Source organism: Chelonoidis abingdonii, chromosome 11 (genome assembly GCF_003597395.2).
Source record: "Chelonoidis abingdonii isolate Lonesome George chromosome 11, CheloAbing_2.0, whole genome shotgun sequence".
NCBI classification, from domain to species: domain Eukaryota; kingdom Metazoa; phylum Chordata; order Testudines; family Testudinidae; genus Chelonoidis; species Chelonoidis abingdonii.
Window position 1 is genome coordinate 25118008 of NC_133779.1, and position 19218 is coordinate 25137225.

Sequence of the window (19218 nt, forward strand, 5' to 3'; positions counted from 1 at the left end):
AGGCCTCTCGTGATGGCGAAGCTCGTGCCGGCCGCCAATCTGTTTCCCCCTTGCTCACACACGGTTGTGAGCTCCCCTCCTGCCTTTCAAGGCACGGTGAAAAGATTTAAAATTATTTCCCTCCGGTGCTGCCAGAGATGACGCCACCGGGGCCTCGGGCACAGGGCGGAGAGCTTGGAAAGCCACCTTCCTAGCTTGTGCATGTACGCAAGAGGAGACTAAGGGGTGTGTGTGGTGTGTGTGTGTATAGACTCAACCCTCAAACAAATAGGAGCCGTCCCAAAAACCAAGCTGGATTTGAGCCAACGTTTGCGGGTTCTGCAGAAGAGTGTCCCAAATTGAAACCTCGCTGGAGAAATCCACGGCCCTTCACCGTCCCGGTAGCCGGCAAGGGTTCAGGTTTTGAAAGGCAGCTTTGCGCTACCAGGAGCCGTCGAGGAGAAAAAGATCCAACTCGCCATCTGGAGAGTGAACAACACCCCACAGCTAACAGCGCAGCGTCTTCCCGGCCACGGATTCCTTTGGCACCTGTGGCAAATCCCCTCAGTGCTAAGGTAAGTCGAATATGTCTCATAATTATGATGACGCTTGTTATTAATCATTATGATCATTAGCCCTCTTCGGCGCACTTCCCCAGGGGGGATTCGTTGGCTGCCTTTTTCGATTTGGGGCGCACAGTAATGAATTCCTCGCACTTCAGCAGAGCTTTCTTTGCAATGTTCTTTCAGAAAGTTGCGATTGTTTGTCTGAATCAGTTTTTTACTGGGGGGGCCAAGCTTTTCCATGCTCCGTGCAGTTTTCAGCGTGTCCTGATGTGGGTTAAATATTCATTCGTTAATTTAGCTGAGGCCTTTGGCTGAGGCAACAGGATTATTACAACGCAGTAAGCGCTGCAAACTTGCAATCCTTATATCACGTAAAAAAAAAAATCCACTCACTATTTGCATCGTACTATTCATGTACATGCTTGTGAAAATCTGGAGATACGGTCTGAATGTCCTTTCATTGTCTATTAATTTTCCATTGTCTATTCATTTCTAAATTGGCTGTTACCACTCAAGAGGGAGATCTTGGACTCAGTGTGGTTAGTTCTCTGAAAACATCCGCTCAATGCGGCAGTCAAAGAGTGAACAGAATTTTAGGATAGCTAATAAGACAGAAAATATCATGTTGCCTCTGTGTAAATCCATGGTACGTCCACACCTTGAATACTGCATGCAGATGTGGTCGCCCCATCTCAAAAAAGATCTGTTGGAATTGGAAAAGGTTCCGAAAAGGGCAACAAAAATGATCCGGGGTCTGGAACGGCTTCTGTATGAGGAGAGCTTAATAAACCTGGGACTTTTCAGTTTGAAAAAGAGACGACTAAGGGGGGATATGCTAGAGGTCTGTAAAATCATGACTGATGTGGGGAAAGTCAATAAGGAAAAGTTAGTTACTCCTCATAACACAAGGACAAGGGGTCACCCAGTGAAATGAACAGGCAGCAGGTTTAAAACAAACAAAAGGAAGTATTTCCTCACACAATGCACTGTTAACCTGTGGAACTCCTCGCCAGAGGATGCTGTGAAGCCCAAGACACTTAACAGGGTTCAAAAAAGAGCTAGAGAAGTGCATGGAGGACGGGTCCATCAATGGCTATTAGCCAGGCTGGGCAGGGAGGGTGTCTCTAGCCTCTGTTTGCCAGAAGCTGGGAATGGGTGACAGGGGGTGGATCACTTGATGTTCCCTGTTCTGTTCATTCCCTCTGGGGCACCTGGCACTGGCTGCTGTCTGCAGATAGGACACTGGGCTGGACGGACCTTTGCTCTCACCCACTCTGGCCGTTGTGATGTGATGTTCCTTTTGATATTTACCTTTGAAAAATGCCTCGTTTATGTACGAAATGGGGTTTTTTGCCTCCACAGCTGACGCAAAAGTTACACCTCTGTTTGCAACAGCACCACCTTGCAACCATCCAAGGCCGCCATTGCAAGATCCCTTCCCTGACAGCCACATGGCCCGACCTTCTCCAGCTGCAAGGACCGCGGCAGCCTGTCTGCTCAACGATGATGCCTGCTCCTTCTTGCCAAGCGTGGCTTGGGATGCCGAGGAAGACTGGAGCCTCTTCTCTTTCTGTTGGCGGCTCTGGTGAGGCAGGCTTAGAAAAAAAACCCCAAATGTCCTGATTTTTGCTGCCCAGCAAGCTCTGGTGCCCACACTGGTACTCACCCCACACCTCGCTCGGCCGCTGCAGAACAAATCTTCTCCAAACATCACGCAAGAACAGCGTCGCGGGAGATGCCAGGGCTAACAGGGCTGGGGTTTCCGCAGACACTGCCGGTGTAAACCAGGGTAAGAACGTTTCAATTCAGACACAGGTTCAAAGGCAGAACTGGGGTGGCTGTAGTTCTTGGGATTATGTGCCACAGGGGCTGGGATGGGTTGGATCACAGAAACCCCCTGTGCCAAGACTACCTCTGCCCCCTGCTTTCCCTGCCAGCTCGGGACGCCAGCACCCTGTCCTGCTGAGCCAGACAGTCCCATCTGCTCCAGCACAGACCCAGGGTCTGAATTACCTGCCCCAAAGCTGCAGGTTTACCGGAAAGCAGCTCACAGAATTGTGCTTGTCCTTAGCACTCAGACACCCAACTCCCAGTGGGGTCTAAACCCAAATAAATCCGTTGTACCCTGTATAGAGCTTATGGAGGGTAAACTCATCAATTGTCCGCCCCTATAACACTGATAGAGACAGACACACGGCTGTTTGCTCCCCCAGGTATTGACACATACTCGGGGTCAATTAATACGTAAGAAGTGATTTTATGAAATACAGACAGAAGGATTGAAGTGGTTCCAAGTAGTAACACCCACTAAAATAAAATAAAACCCACAAATTTAGCCCTAAGACAGTAATACAGATAATCTCACCTTCAGAGATGCTTCAATAAGTTTCTTTTCACAGACTGGACACCTCCCAGGCCTGGGAACCATCCTTTCCCCTGGTACGAGCCTTGTTCCGGCTCAGGTGGTAGCTGGGGGATTCCTCATGATGGCTCCTTTCTGTTCTGTTCCACCCCATTTATGCATCTTTTGCATAAGGGGGGGATCCTTTGTCCCTCTGGGTTCCCACCCCCCCTCACTGGAAAAGCACTGGATTAAAGATGGATTCCAGTTCAGGCGACATGATCACATGTTCTGTGAGACCCCCCCGCCCCGCAAGCCTTCATTCCTCCTGCCTGCAAACAGAGCCATCCAGTCAATCGTCCTGGTTGATGGGGGTAGGGTGACCAGGCAGCAAGCGTGAAAAATTGGGATGGGGGGTGGGGGGGTAACAGGAGCCTAGATAAGAAAAAGACCCCAAAAATCGGGCCTGTCCCTATAAAATCGGGACATCTGGTCACCCTAGGTGGGTGCTATTAAGATTCCAAGCCACCATTAATGGCCCCCACTTTGCATAATTACAACAGGCCCCCAGCGTTATATTTCATATTTCTAGTTTCAGCTACAAGAGCGATACATTCGTACAAATAGGATGACGACACTCAGTAGATTATAAGCTTTGTAATGCTACTTACACGAGATCTTTCGCATGAAGCATGTTCCCGTTACGTTACGTTCACCCACTAGCATATTTTTTATAAAACCATATCGGCTGCGCCGTCACAGGCGCGTCCCGGGGGTTTTCCTGCCGCGTCAGGATTTGCCGTCGCCGACGTCCGGAGCGCTGGCGCCTCCTGCTTTGAGCGAAGCAGAGAACGGGAGTCACTCCTGTCGTTTCGGCGAGGTTGAATGCGGATGGATTCTGAACCACACGGCTCAACCTGCACGTAGCTAGGGACAGGTTGGCGCAGCTGGACACAAAGTTTTTGCCCAAGAACATGGGTGGCGGGTGAACGCACTGGTCCCGGCTGCCCGAGGCCCTGCCCCGCCAGAGCCTGGAGCACACAGACCCGCCCCCCGTGAGTTTGCCATGAGTTTCAGGATTGTTTTCAGTCAAGCCCCAGCTCCTGGAGTCAGGTGAAGACGTGATGATTGCAGCCTGCGCTCTTAAAGACACGGTACATTTCCAGCCCTCGCGGAAGTGGAGAAAGCTTTGAAATGGGACCCCCCCCCGCCCCGGCCTGGTGCCCTCACAGCTCAATGAGAAGAAGGCAAATGGAAAGATCCCCCAAGTCTCTTCCTTTTACGGAATCGCATGGCTGTAGAGCCGAGCTCTGGCTTTCTGGCGGGGCTGACTCGGGAGTGTTGAACATTTGGGGTTGGCCGCACTGCAGTCAGGGTGGATTAGAGTTTTGGGGGGGTCCTGGGCTGGAGCAAGTGGGGGGCACCATGGCCCGACCCCCCCCTTCTGGCTGTGGTGCCACCCCCATTTCGCCCCTGCCCCGCAGCCCCTGTTATCCGTTCCACCCACAGCCCCGCTCCATTCTGCGCCTTCCCCTGGGGCTCCGCCCCATTCTGCTGCTCCCGGCCCCTCCAGCCTCTTGCCCCTGTTCCACCCCTGCCCATCTGCTCCCACCCCTCCAGCCCCGCCCACTGTTCCACCCACAGCCCCGCCCGCTCCCTTCTGCCCTTCCTGTTGGCCCCGCCCCATCCTGCTCCCAACCCCCTCCAGGCCCCGCCCCATTCCACCCCCTTCCCCTGTGGCCTTCCGCCCCAATCCTGCTCCCACCCCTCCAGCCCCGCCCCTTTCCATCCCTTCCCTTGTGGCCTCCAGTCCCCATCCTGCTCTCCACCCCCTCCACCCCACTCTTTCCACCCCATTCCCCTGGGCCGCCGCCCCATCCTCTCCCCACCCCTTCCGCCCCGCCCTTCCATCCCTTCCCCTGTGGGCCCACTGTGGCCCTGCCCCATCCTGCTCCCACCCCTCCACCCCCACCTCTGTTCCACCCACGGTCCCACCCCATTCTGCCCCTTCCCAATGGCCCCGCCCTCATTCTGCTCCTGCCCCTCCAAACCCGCCCCTGTTCCACCCATGGCCCTGCCCCATTCTGCCCCTTTCCCTGTGACCCCGCCACATCCTGCTCCAGCCCCTGTGGCCCTGCCCCTGTTCCACCCATGGTCCCGCCCCATTCTGCCCCTTCCCCTGTGGCCCCGCCCCACTGCACCCTTCCCCCATGGCCTTGACCCTTCTTGCTCCTTTCCGGCCCCCTCTGCTGTGGGCCAGCTTCTCTAACCCTGGGGCCACGGCGGGGGGAGGACTTTTCCATGAGCCCCCAAATTGGGTGCGATCAGCTTCCAGAGCCGGGTCTGTTGGTGGGCGTATTCACAGGGTTATGGCCGCTGGGTGCTGCACGCTGCTGAGCGAGATGATTAACAGCCCCGCACGCTAGCCCAGATGCCTGCCCCTGCCAGTCACAATGAGAGGGAAACTGAGGCACGCACCAGGCATCAAAATTCCCATGTTTGGAATCTCCCACCCACCCCACAGCACAATGCCGCAGAGGCAGAATATCACACACGCTCGTCCCCTGCCCCACGACCAACCCCGGCTGTCCACACCCATGGGAGCACCCCGTGAGCTGTGCCCTGGTTTGCTGTTGGCACCAGGGCCGTGCCCCGACCCGAGCTGGGAGCAGGGGCTGACAGAGGCTCACCCCAATGGGCAGAACAGAGGGAGCAAACTGGCACAGACCAACCTTCCCCAATCCTGAGCTTACACAGCCGAGCGCTGGCGAGGCAGGAAATGCCCATTTCGCAGCTCCACTCTGCCCCCTTGGCGTAATGCGGGAACACAAGGTGACCAGATTCAGGGCATGTGGGTGGCAGGAACATTTGCCGCCCGTAAAGGAGTTTTTGGCCTGCAATTTCCCAGGTTTTTCTCAACGTCCCATGGGCTAAATGAAGGTCCCGTCCGGGGCTCTCCGGTGAGCCCCCTCCGTCTGCGGACAGGTCACAATGGCGCGTCCAGGCCAATCAAAACGCCCCATGGTGGCTCTAACCACCACCCTTCACTGACCTCTGCCCCAGAGAAGGAATTAACCCCTGCATGCCCTGCATGAAGCTAGTGGGGAAACCGAGGCAGGCCCATTGGGCACCCAAACGTGACAACAACTCTTACATTCACCCATGGGCAGAAAAGAGGCATCGGGTCAGATTTTGCTGGCAGATGCTGACTCTTGGCAGCCGTAACGAAGTTTGTTGTATGACATTTCCTAGTGAGGTGAGGTTTTTTATGGGAAAAAGTGCAACTGTGACAACTCCTCCCCGGCGCACACTCAGCAGGGGAGGAACCCTGCCCCTTTCCAGGGCTGGCCCCTGCCACTGGGGATACGGGACAATCTGTGCTAGCCAGCAGCGGTAGAAGGTTGGTATCATAGATCCATAATGACTGTCAGGGCTTCCTAGCCCCCTGGTCATTACGCTGACCATCAGCCAAAGCCAAATGGCATTTCAGGGCACAAAGAAAAGGCACCTCCGGGGGCCTAGGGCTGGTGTGGTGGAAACAGGGTACCAGGCAGCAAATCTGTCTGGTGAGCGGCCACTACCAGACCCCACCGTAGCCCGGTGCTGGCACGTGATTAAATAAACAATTCACCAGGCCGGGGAACGAATTAACGGGTCACCGCAGGCATGGGAGCAGCACGGGACAAAGGGCGACTCGTAATTAACGACTGAGGAGGGAAGACGGTTTCACAGATGACGAAGAGCCGATAACGAGGTGCCCTTGTCACATTCATCATATTGGAAGAGTTATGACGGGATCATGTCGCCTTTTGCCCCATCCGTGTCACGGGAGGTGTCTACGGAAAAGTCACGATTCGCCGAAGGCGATGAGCCTGGTTGTGCACCTGGCTGTGCAGTTACGACTCTCAGCGAAGTGTCTGTATGTCGAATGTGGTCACACCTGGGTGACACCCACTCAGCACGATGCTGCCAGCTGGCAGTGATGGGCCATGAGGGGGAACAAGAGGCCTCATCCCCAACCTGGCGAGCCTTCCTGGGAACGCTTCAGCCAGCCTGTGGCTAACGGCTGCTGTGACTCACAGGGCCACGGGACCAGTTCACATGACCCCTGACTCCATTTTGGTAGCTACTGGGCTGGGAACTGAGCTTAGGACAGAAAGATGGGGGGCGACATCACCTCTGGGCTGTGCTCCCCACACACGAGAACACCTGGAAACACCTGAGGAACAGAGGCCGAACCGGGGGAAGCGCCGATCCCGGGCGAAAGGGATTTCGAGCCTGCGTCTGGACTGCTTGTAGCAGGGTGAGATATCACTGAATCAAACCCGATCTAGCTCGTTAGGCTCCGTTTGCATGTTTTGTTTAACTTTCTAGCTGACCTGCTTTGATCTCTTCGCTATCACGGACACTCTCTTGTTGAGCTGAGTTTGATGGGTTGGTTTGTTGTGACTCGCCAGTGATCGAATCCAACCAGATTTATAGGTTCTTGTTCAATTCAGACTACAGGCTCCGAGACCTCAGAACGGTCTATAGCGGGAGAGGACTTGCGGGGCACTTGGCAAAAACACTGATGCCGAGGACAGTTCCAAATTGATGAAAACTTTATTGAGATTAACAGAAGAAAAATAACTGCTATGAACCTTATCAATGCTGTAGAATACAGGAGAACAAAGGAAAGAAAAAGCTCCTGGAAAAATCACTCCGAGAACCCAAAGCTTCAGGAGCTGGAGGAGCCTCCTGACTCTCCCTTACAAGGTATTTTATGGGATCCTGACGCTCTATAATTCAGGCCCAACCTACCAGACCCAAATCTTATGTCCGTACCCTAAGAACTGTGTGGGGACCCTTCTCCTCTGGGTTAGTGGATTCTGACATTTACTGTCTATGTATATTAATAGGGACGATCTCTCTCCAAACCTGCCAACCCAGGCTCTCTTGGTGACCTCCAACATGTGGTGGACCCTGCGGTTACCAGCGGGTTGCGGATGCCGGATAAACCTGTGATGTGATGTGTTTGGTTCCTCTCTCTGGTTCCCCAGCGTTCAGGGACCATTCGCAGCTTTTCTGCTGACCTGCTCGGCATTGATGATACTTTTAGTGATAGGGCGGGTCTGACCGGCACTTGCATTTCAGCATTTAGCAAAACTTATTCTTGGGAAACAGACGCTCAACCCACCCTGAATTCAAAGGATAAAATATGAGAATGGAATGGATGAATTCAGAGAGAGAAGCCCATTCTTTGACCCGGCTGGCGGGGTTAGTGGGATATCATAGCTACAAAATAATCCCATGAGTTACACTCTCTGTAGTTTAATAAACTTGTTTTATGTTTGATCCTGACCCATGCATGTTCGAGGGGGGAAAATCGCAGCTCAGCTCGCCCCAGGCTGCTGCAGAGATTCCCCGCATCAACGGACACACAAGCTTGCCCCGGCCAGACCCCTGGGCAGTGCAAGAGGGGAGAGTTCAGGGTTTGTATTCCCATGGGGGGGCAAGGCTGGGGGGCTGGGGGATTGGCTGGGGCTTATACGCTCGATGCACGAGTGGCTTCGGTAAAGCACTCAGGTCACTGAGGTGGGTGTGCGGCGCGACCTGCTGTTGCATGGCTGAGTTACCGGCAGAGCAGTGCGAGTGTTCGGGGGCACAGACTGCACCCCGGGGGCACCAGCCCCTCACACCCCAATGAAGCGCAATCACCAAAGAGCCTTTATCAGTGACAAACAGCTGGTGAAGAACTAATTCCCAGTAGCCGACCACCAGGACTCACTAGCCAGCCACAGCTGTCAATGACGGAGGGCTGAACTGCGACAATTAAATCACAGTTAAGAATTATTAACAACAATTAACAAAGCGCAATCATTAAAGAGCAATGAACAGGCCAGCCAACAACCCACAGCGAAGGAACTGAGATAATTAAATGGTAATTAACGGAGGCCAACGAACACCTTGCCATTAATGAGCTTTGCTCACCAAATAGCACTGACGAGAAGCCAATTAACGAATGCCTAATGAATTGACACCACTGGCTATTCTCCTCCTTTCACACCCGAGGAGGGACTAAGGTGGAGTTGAGCGGTTGGGGGGCTCTTTTCAGACCCCCTCTCCGAGCCTCGATGTGTGTGGCCGCCGGCTGGGCCCTCCTGGCAGCACCCCAGATGCAGCCGCAGCGCGCCCTGCAGGTGCATGCCCAGGTAGCGGGTGAACTCCTCGGGCATGGCGTGAACGCCCGACCTGGGGGGCTGGTTGTCGTAGTAGTGGTGGGGCAGGGGCCGCCCCTCGGGGTCGCTGGGGAAGGGCCAGAAGCCGTAGAGGGTGAGGTGCCGGCACATCTCCAGGGCGGAGCTCACCAACATGAAGCCGGAGGAGAGGCGGTTGGGGCGCAGGCCATGGGAGCGCCAGTGCCCGTCCAGCCGTGCCAGGTACTCGGGGTTCATGAAGAGGGTGCGGGCCGGGGAGCCAAAGTCCTCCAGGGTGTAGAGTGCCTGGAACGAGACCGCAGTGTAGGCGGCGAAGCTGAAGGCCGGGACGAGGAGCAGCGCGGCCCCGTAGGCACCCACCGCCTCCGCGAAGGGACGGCGCCAGCGGCCCAGACCCCGGAACCTGCGGGCAGGGAGAGACGCCCCCGTCAGCCGCCGTCCTGGCACAGCCCGTCCCCCAGAGCCGCTCCAGTTCCCCCCCACGGCCGTCCCATCGCTCAGTCGCCTCTGCCCCGATCCCCCAGTGACCCTACGGCCGAGCAGAGAGCTGGGGGCTGGGCCTCCTCTGCCCCGATCCCCCAGTGACCCTACGGCCGACCGGAGAGCTGGGGGCTGGGCCTCCTCTGCCCCGATCCCCCGGTGACCCTATGGCCGACTGGAGAGCTGGAGGGGCATCGAATCTCATCCTCCCTCCCCCGGGGGCTCAATCCAGACTCTCCCTTTCCCACCCCACAGGTCCCGATCCCTCCCCCACATTGGGGCTCCCCTCCCCACACAGCTCGTGCCCTGGTACCGGGCGTGTAGGATGCTGGGGTTCATGGTGACGACACTCGATTTGGTGCCCACGTCGGCGGCAAAGTCCACGCGGGGCAGGTTGAACCTGGGGGTGGGGGAGCAGCGTGAGCCTAGGGGCGTCTGGGGGACCAGGGGGTCTCCCCACTTCCTGGGGGTCCCCATGGCTCCAGAGTTCCTTCCTCACGGTGCCCAGCTCAGAGACACCCCCTGGGCTCCCCCCACCCTCTGATCCCCCTCCTTCCGCACCCCCCACCCTGCAGAGCCCCCTCCCCCACTCTGCCCACCCGGCCGGCATTACCTGATGACGAACTGGGCGCGGTCGATCTCGGGGCCACAGCTGCTGTTACGAAGGATCCCCCCGTTCCCCACCACGGCGCAGCTGTCGTAGGGGACGCCCTGAAATGGGGAGCCCTGCGAGGGAGGGGACCTGGGTCAGCACCCACCAACCATGCACAGGGCCATCCCCCTAACGCTGAGATGCAGCCAGCTCTGGGGTGGGTCGTGGCTGACACAACGCTGGGCGGTATTGCTAACACACGCTTTTAGGGATTAATAACAAGAATGCTGGTTATAAATTGGGGGCACATCGGTTGGAAGTAACAGAGGAGGAGAAGGACCTCGGAGTATTGGTTGATCACAGGATGACTATGAACCGCCAACGTGATATGGCCGTGTGTGATGGAGTGGGAATGTTCTTAATGGCTTCACTGAATACTGTGTGGGTGCCTCAGTTTCCCCTCTCCATTTCTTAAGTATGTAGGTGGGAGGGGAAGAGGGGGTGGTTGTTGCGGAGCCCGAGAGGGCCAGTGTGATGGTGTCTGCACAGAGAATGGCCAACACCCTGTCTCCTGCCAACTAGCTCAGGTAGCTTCCTTCAGGGGAAGTCCCCCATCCCCAGTGTAACCCCCCTGCAACGTTCCCAGGTCAAATCCGCCCCGTTCCCCGGAGCATCACAGGTGCCAGCTGAAGGTGTTGGAGACAAAGAGGTCAGGTGACCTCCTGGCCCGGGAAAGGGGCTGAGCAGAGAGGAGGGGCTGGAGGGGGAGGTAGTCTGGAGCTTGCTGGGGACGAGGTTATACAGGGACCTCTCACCCAGTGTGGAGATGCAGCCACCTCTGGGATGCGGCATGGGGGGCTGTTTATAAAGCACCCCTCACCTGGTGCAGAGATCCAGCCACTTCTGGGGTGCAGTGCAGTGGCTGGTTATACAGGGACCTCTCACCCAGTGTGGAGATGCAGCCACCTCTGGGATGCGGCATGGGGCCTGTTTATAAAATACCCCTCACCTGGTGCAGAGATCCAGCCACTTCTGGGGTGCAGTGCAGTGGCTGGTTATACAGGGACCTCTCACCCAGTGTGGAGATGCAGCCACCTCTGGGATGCGGCATGGGGCCTGTTTATAAAATACCCCTCACCTGGTGCAGAGATCCAGCCACTTCTGGGGTGAGGTGCAGTGGCTGGTTATACAGGGACCTCTCACCTAGTGTGGAGATGCAGCCACCTCTGGGATGTGGCATGGGGACCTGTTTATAAAATACCCCTCACCTGGTGCAGAGATCCAGCCACTTCTGGGGTGAGGTGCAGTGGCTGGTTATACAGGGACCTCTCACCTAGTGTGGAGATGCAGCCACCTCTGGGATGTGGCATGGGGACCTGTTTATAAAATACCCCTCACCTGGTGCAGAGATCCAGCCACTTCTGGGGTGAGGTGCAGTGGCTGGTTATACAGGGACCTCTCACCTAGTGTGGAGATGCAGCCACCTCTGGGATGTGGCATGGGGACCTGTTTATAAAATACCCCTCACCTGGTGCAGAGATCCAGCCACTTCTGGGGTGAGGTGCAGTGGCTGGTTATACAGGGACCTCTCACCTAGTGTGGAGATGCAGCCACCTCTGGGATGTGGCATGGGGACCTGTTTATAAAATACCCCTCACCTGGTGCAGAGATCCAGCCACTTCTGGGGTGAGGTGCAGTGGCTGGTTATACAGGGACCTCTCACCTAGTGTGGAGATGCAGCCACCTCTGGGATGTGGCATGGGGACCTGTTTATAAAATACCCCTCACCTGGTGCAGAGATCCAGCCACTTCTGGGGTGAGGTGCAGTGGCTGGTTATACAGGGACCTCTCACCTAGTGTGGAGATGCAGCCACCTCTGGGATGTGGCATGGGGACCTGTTTATAAAATACCCCTCACCTGGTGCAGAGATCCAGCCACTTCTGGGGTGAGGTGCAGTGGCTGGTTATACAGGGACCTCTCACCTAGTGTGGAGATGCAGCCACCTCTGGGATGTGGCATGGGGACCTGTTTATAAAATACCCCTCACCTGGTGCAGAGATCCAGCCACTTCTGGGGTGAGGTGCAGTGGCTGGTTATACAGGGACCTCTCACCTAGTGTGGAGATGCAGCCACCTCTGGGATGTGGCATGGGGACCTGTTTATAAAATACCCCTCACCTGGTGCAGAGATCCAGCCACTTCTGGGGTGAGGTGCAGTGGCTGGTTATACAGGGACCTCTCACCTAGTGTGGAGATGCAGCCACCTCTGGGATGTGGCATGGGGACCTGTTTATAAAATACCCCTCACCTGGTGCAGAGATCCAGCCACTTCTGGGGTGAGGTGCAGTGGCTGGTTATACAGGGACCTCTCACCTAGTGTGGAGATGCAGCCACCTCTGGGATGTGGCATGGGGACCTGTTTATAAAATACCCCTCACCTGGTGCAGAGATCCAGCCACTTCTGGGGTGAGGTGCAGTGGCTGGTTATACAGGGACCTCTCACCTAGTGTGGAGATGCAGCCACCTCTGGGGTGTGGCATGGGGGGCTGTTTATAAAGCACCCCTCACCTGGTGCAGAGATCCAGCCACTTCTGGGGTGCAGTGCCCAGCACTAAGCCCCAACCACCGCCCCCAAGCCTAGCGCCCCCTACCTGCGGCAGGATCTCGAGCAACTCCTCTCGCACCAGCAGCTTCTTGGCTGGCTGCCCATCACAGACAATTCGGGAGCCCAGGGGGGTGTTGTCCCGGCTCAGCACCAAGTTGGCCGATGCGTTACAGCAGCGCCCCAGCTGCTCCCTGCAGGGGGGAGAGGGGTGACACTGGGGGGCAAAGGGGTTTGGGACACGGCAGAATGGGGAAGATGGGGATGGGACAGTGGGGGTGGGGGGTACCTGTACCAGCCCAGGGCGCTGGCGTTATGCACCCAGGGGCAGCTCTGCACCAGCTTCAGCCGCCTCCAGATCCAGGCCTCGTCCAGCCTGGGGCGGAGAGAGAGAGTCACTGACCGGCCGTGGGTGCCTCAGTTTCCCCTGCATTTTGCACGGCCACCCAGTGGGGGCAGGGCGCTGTTCACGAGGAAAGCCAGGCCCCTGGACATGGGCGCGCTCAGTGGGGCGGGGAGGTGTAGCCCCGAACCTGTGGGTCCGTGAAACGCCCTCCCCCAGAAACCGGCCTGCCCCCGGCCACACTCGCCTCACAGGGAGGACGCGCTGGCTCAGTTCCTGCCCCAGCTCCCAGCACTGCTCTGCGTCCATCCCCATGGCCTCCGGGCTGGAAAGGAAGCAGAGGGGTTAACTTGGGAAAGGAGACACCCCCTTGGGAAAGGAGACATCCATCCCCCACCCCACAGCTCCCCCATCCTCAGCGTTTCTCCGCTCTCTGCCCCACTGAGTCCCACACGCCCCATGGCCCTCCCCATCTCCCGCCCCCCACACACCTGGGCTTCAGGGTGCAGGTCGTGGGCCAGCCGATCCCCGGCTCGGACGCTGCTGTAGGACCAGCAAACGAGGCTGTTTCCATCGGCAGGGGGACGCGGCTGGGGGCGCACAGAGACATCAACATCAGCCAGGAGAGAGAACTCAGGTGTCCGGGCTCCCAGCCCGCCCTGCTCTAACCACCAGCCCCCACTCCCCTCCCCTCCCAGAGCCGGGGAGAGAACCCAGGAGTCCGGGCTCCCAGCCCCCCACTCACTCACCTCTGACGCCTCCACAGCACAGAGAGGCTGAAGCTGAGGGTGATGCTCACACACAGCGCCAGCCCCCAGCTCTGTCTCTGCAGCATCCTCGGGGGGCCCCCCTGGCGCTCACTGTGGGGAGAGCAGAGCAGGGGAGACACCTTCACCCACCATGGGGGCATCTACCGGGCATGGCCCCCCTGGGTGCCCCTCCTCCGCCCTGGCCTTCTGGGTTCTATCCCCGGCTTGGGGAGGGAAGTGGGGCCTGGTGGTTAGAGCAGGGCGGGCTGGGAGCCAGGACTCCTGGGTTCTTTCCCCAGCTCTGGGAGGGGGGTGGCCAGGAGCTGGAGAGAGGTGACCACATTAGCTGGCAGTGCAGCGTGTGGCCAGGGGACACCTCCCCCCACCAGAGAAAGGGTTGGGGGGGCAAGACACTGACTCAGGCCCCGCCCAGGGAATCAGTGGGGAAGGAGGGGGGGCTACGATCAGTTCTTGCCCAGGACCGGAGAACACTGTTTCTCGATCTGGGGGTCGGGACCCACCACCGGGGTCGCCAGCATGTGTCAAGGGGTTGCGTGGTAGGTCCTGCCCCACGGGGTGGGCCGAGCCCCCTCCCTGCTCCGGGCTCTGTGACCTGGGGGCTCCAGGAGGCGCTGTGGTGCGGAGAAGAGAACCCAGGAGTCCTGGCTCCCAGCCCCCTGCTCCGACCCACCAGCCTCCACTCCCCTCCCAGAGCCGGGGAGAGAACCCAGGAGTCCTGGCTCCCAGCTCCCCTGCTCTAACCACCAGCCTCCACTCCCCTCCCAGAGCCGGGGAGAGAACCCAGGAGTCCTGGCTCCCAGCCCTGCTCTGACCCACAGCCCCCACTCCCCCCCGGGCAGCCGGAGAACCCAGGCGTCCGGGCGCTCACCCTGGGGTGCAGCCCCACGGGCGCAGGCTGGCTCCTTCCTGCAGCGTCTCCCTCCGGCTCCCCCTGCAGCCCGGGGTGGGAAGCTCCGGCGGCATCTCCCGCGGGGCGGGGCTGGGACGGGATGTGCCCCCCGGGCCTTCCCGCCTGTCCCCCCTCCCCGGGGGGTTCGACCCCTGCTCTGCCCCAGGCCCCACTTCCCAGCTACCCCCAGCGCTCCACCTGCCGCGGCAACAGCTGATCGCGGCGGGGGGGCGCTGATGTGGGGGTGACACCTGGGGGGCCGCCAGCCCCAGCACCCCCAGCCTCTGAACCCAGCGAGCAGGAGGCTCTCTGGGCCCTCAAGGTCTCACCCTTTATCTAGGGCTGCATCCAGGGGGCTCCTGGCTGCTCTGTCCCCCCCTCAGAGCCCCATATCATCTCCCCAACAGCGTCCGTGCCATCCGTCCCCAGTAAACAGGTCGAGGGTCCCTCCCCTCCCCCGACAGGCCAAGCTGGGGTCCCCATCTCCGGGCGTTGTCTGGGGTCCCGGCTGCAGGCGCAGCCTGGTCCCTGCAACCACAACTCCCTCTGCCATCACCTGGTTACACACAGACGCCACGGCCGCGCAGGGAACTGTGGCAGGCCTCCGGTCTTCAGCAAAACATGAAGACCCCACCCCAGTTTCGTCCCAGAATCCAGACACCAGCACTCAAGGAAAGGGGAGTCGGGCGTCTGGGAGCCAGGTTCTCCGATGTCCGTCGTGAGCTGGGATTTGCTTTCTTGGAGTGGACGTCCCCCGTCACGGTTTGGACCGTAGAAATTGGCGTTGAGCGTTCCCGTCCCACGTCCTTTTCGCTCCTGGGATTCCAGCCTACGAGCTCCGGTGTCACACTCCTGCAAGGTCTCAATCACGGGGCAGGAGGGGGACGCAGGGGCTGTGTGGGGCAGGGGGTCGCTCAGGGGGCAGGGAGGGGTCGCTGGGGCTGTGTGGGGGCAGGGGGTAGCTCGAGGGGGCAGGAGGGGGTAGCTAGGGGCTGGTGGGGGCAAGGGGTAGTCTCAGGGGGGCAGGGAGGGGTCACTAGGGGCTGTGGGGGGGCAGGAGGTTAGCTACAGTGCAGGGGGTCACTAGGGGCTGTGGGGGGCAGGAGGTAGCTCATGGGGGGCGGGAGGGGGTCACTAGGGGCTGTGGGGCAGGAGGTAGCTCAGGGGCAGGGGTCACTAGGCTGGTGTGGCGCGGGGGGCAGCTCAGGGGGCAGGGAGGGGGGTCACGGAGTCCCGGGCGATGCTCTGAACTGCCCCCACACAGCCAGGCAGGACTCGGGAGCCCCCTCTCCCTGGGCAGACTTCCTCCAGGGCAAAGAAGCTCCACGGCTTCAGCCCCCGGGTCTCTCCTTGGAGCATTCAGCATCCTCTGCCCCTCGTGCGCTCCCCACAGCGAGTCACCCCAGTGGGGGTCCTGGGGGGCCACAGGGTCCTGCACCCCACTTGGAGTCAGACGTGACTCTTAGCCAGCCAAAAAGAGGTTGATTCATGGACAGAACAGAGTCTAAACAGAGCTTGTAGATACAGCGAACCAGACCCCCTCGGCCGGGTCCGTTCTGGGGGCAGTGAGCCAGACCCCTAGGTCTGCACTTCACTCCTTGTCCCCAGGCAGCTCCAGACTAACCCCCCTCCAGCCCCTCCTCTCTGCTCAGCTCCTTTCCCGGGCCAGGAGGTCACCTGATCTGTGTGTCTCCAACACCTTCAGCTGGCACCTTTGGGGGGGGCACCCAGGCCATCAGTTGCCAAGAGACTGGCCCCTTCCTCTGCAGCAATCACACCCCCTGATCCCCCCACCTAGATACTAAGAACTGCACAGGGGAAACTGAGGCACCAACACAGTATTCAGAGCAACATTAAGACATTCCCAGTTCGTCACAGAGGGAAACTACGAGCCCCCCACCCCCTGTGCTCTAACTCCTAGGCCTCACTCCCTTCCATCTACCCTCACCCAGCTCCTGAGGCTACAGCTGGGCCAGGGGAATACCCAGCCAGGAGAACCCAGGCGTCCTGGCACCCTGCGCAGGGCCTCTCCTTGCTGTGGGGGATCCCTGCCCAGCCCCTTGCTGTGTGCCTCAGTTTCCCCCCTCTCCATGTATCTCAGCTCTAGAGGGAGTGATGTGTCTGTGCCCTTCCACTTGGATCCAGCCTCCCACCCCTAAATGCCCTATGGGGCTGGAGCTCCCCCCCACACCAGTGGGCACAGAGGGAACACACGGGGTCTCGGGGAAGGAGTGTTTATTGACAGGCAGCTCCAGGGCCCCCGCAAACAGCAGGATCGGGGGGAAGATCCAGGATCCTGGGCAGAGCTAAACCGTCCACTTCAGGCACCTGCAAGGGGAGACAGATTGGGGGGAGTGTATGTGAGATGGGGGCATCGGCCGCGGCACCCCCCCGGGGGGGGCAGCACTGCCCCACAGCCCCCTGGCAGCAGAGAGACCAGAGGGGCTGGGGCGAGAAGTAGCATTAACAGAGAGCCCCCCAAAAACTCTCCCAGTGACCCCGCAACCCCCTCCCCAGCCTGGTGCCTCCCGGAGGGTGGGGGGTGTTCCCTGGTCTCCCAGGAAGTTCCCGGGCAGACAACAGGGATCTGCCCCAGGAGGTACAAGGGGTCTCACCTGCTGCCCTGGCAGGTACCTGGGAAGGGCGGGGGTCTCCCCTGGGTCCCTGGGAGGGTGGGGAGCTCCCCTGGGGTACCAGGAGATCTCCCCTCGTCTGCTGGGGGCGACAGGAGGCTCCCTGGGGTGTCCTTCAGGGCAGAAGGGGGCTCCCCACAGTCCCTGGGAGCAGCGAGGGGGTCCCTGGGACTTACTGGGGGCTCATAGGGGTCCCTGGGGGGTCCCCTGATCTCTGGGAGCGGCTGGGAGTTCCCTGGGGGCAGTGAGGGGCTCCCCAGGTCTCAGGGGGCTGGGAGTTCCTGGGGGTCCCTGAGGTGGCAGGGGGCTCCCAGGGGGCAGCAGAGGGGCACCCAGGGGCCCTGAGGTGGCAGGGGGCTCCCAGAGGTCCCTAAGGTGGCGGAGGCACCCCGGGCGCGGCTGGAGGCTACTGGGGGTCCCTGAGGCGGCAGGAGGTTCCCAGGGGGTGGCGGGGGGCTCACCGGGTCTCCTGGTGGGTGCCCAGGCAGCGCACGCAGCAGTAACGCGCCTCGCAGCTCACGCAGGTGTAGTGGGAGGGGAGGCCGCAGACGGCGCAGAGGTGGTGCTGGGGGTTGGGGGGTTCCCGGGGGGTTCCTGGGGGAGTGGGGGCATGGTAGGTCAGGGCAGGGGGGCTGGGAGCCAGGACTCCTGGGTTCTCCGGCTCGCCCCGGCGGGGGCGAGTGGGGGCTGGGGGGTCAGAGCGGGGGGCTGGGAGCCAGGACTCCTGGGTTCTCTCCCCGGCTCATGGGAGGAGTGGGGGCTGGGGGGTCCGAGCAGGGGCTGGGAGCCAGGACCTGGGTTCTCTCCCCAGCCTCTGGGAGAGGGAGTGGGGGCTGGGGGGTCAGAGCAGTGGGGGCTGGGAGCCAGACTCCTGGTTCTCCCCCGGCTCTGGGAGGGGAGTGGAGGCGGTGGGTCGGAGCAGGGGGCTGGGAGCCAGGACTCCTGGTTCTCTTCTCGCACCACAGCGCCTCCCTGGAGCCCCCAGGTCACAGAGCCCGGAAGCAAGGAGGGGGCTCGGCCACCCGTGGGGCAGGACCTACCACGCAACCCCTTGACACATGCTGGCGACCCCGGTGGTGGTCCCGACCCCCAGATCGAGAAACAGTGTTCTCTCGGTCCTGGGCAAGAACTGATCGTAGCCCCCCCTCCTTCCATGATTCCCTGGGCGGGGCTGAGTCAGTGTCTTGCCCCCCCAACCTTTCTCTGGGGGGGAGGTGTCCCTGGCCACACGCTGCACTGCCAGCTAATGTGGTCACCTCTCTCCAGTCCGTGGCACCCCCCTCCCAGAGCTGGGGAAAAACCAGGAGTCCTGGCTCCCAGCCCGCCTGCTCTAACCACCAGGCCCCACTTCCCTCCCCAAGCGGGGATAAAACCCAGAAGGGCCAGGGGGGAGAGGGGCACCCACAGGGGGCCATGCCCGGTAGATGCCCCCATGGTGGGGAAGGTGTCTCCGTGCTCTGCTCTCCCACAGTGAGCGCCAGGGCGGCCCCCGAGGATGCTGCAGAGACAGAGCTGGGGCTGGCAGCGTGTGTGAGCATCAACCCTCAGCTTCAGCCTCTCTGTGCTGTGGAGCGTTCAGAGGTGAGTGAGTGGGGGGCTGGGAGCCCGACTCCTGGGTTCTCTCCCGGCTCTGGGAGGGGAGGGGTAGTGGGGGCTGGTTAGAGCAGGGCGGCTGGGAAGCCCGGACACCCTGAGTTCCTTCTCTGGCTGATGTTGATGTCTCTGTGCGCCCCAGCCGCGTCCCCTGCCGATGGAAACAGCCTCGTTTGCTGGTCCTACAGCAGCGTCCGAGCCGGGGATCGGCTGGCCCACGACCTGCACCCTGA

At 59.9% G+C, this 19218-nt stretch overlaps 4 protein-coding genes and 1 long non-coding RNA gene across 6 annotated transcripts in view; 2 read left to right on the forward strand and 3 right to left on the reverse strand.

Moving 5' to 3' along the window:
* Nucleotides 1-19218, forward strand: part of LOC116836046 (uncharacterized) — a 441820-nt gene that overhangs the window by 266784 nt on the left and 155818 nt on the right.
* Nucleotides 1-19218, reverse strand: part of LOC116836047 (uncharacterized) — a 445785-nt gene that overhangs the window by 231231 nt on the left and 195336 nt on the right.
* The window catches only part of LOC116824745 (uncharacterized), an 864335-nt gene that overhangs the window by 122575 nt on the left and 722542 nt on the right, over nucleotides 1-19218 (forward strand). The gene's annotated exons all lie outside the window — the stretch shown is intronic.
* Nucleotides 8913-14833, reverse strand: LOC116836054 (alpha-2,8-sialyltransferase 8E-like). The gene is made up of 9 exons (XM_075070657.1): nucleotides 14739-14833; nucleotides 13850-13960; nucleotides 13592-13690; nucleotides 13348-13425; nucleotides 13047-13133; nucleotides 12807-12951; nucleotides 10177-10289; nucleotides 9877-9963; nucleotides 8913-9486 (listed from the first exon to the last, which is right to left on the reverse strand). Exons 1-9 carry the CDS (start codon nucleotides 14831-14833, stop codon nucleotides 8913-8915), a joined length of 1389 nt encoding a protein of 462 aa, XP_074926758.1.
* Nucleotides 16978-17977, reverse strand: LOC116836052 (uncharacterized). The gene is made up of 2 exons (XR_004376356.2): nucleotides 17854-17977; nucleotides 16978-17087 (listed from the first exon to the last, which is right to left on the reverse strand). It is a non-coding gene; the product is annotated as an uncharacterized LOC116836052 (long non-coding RNA).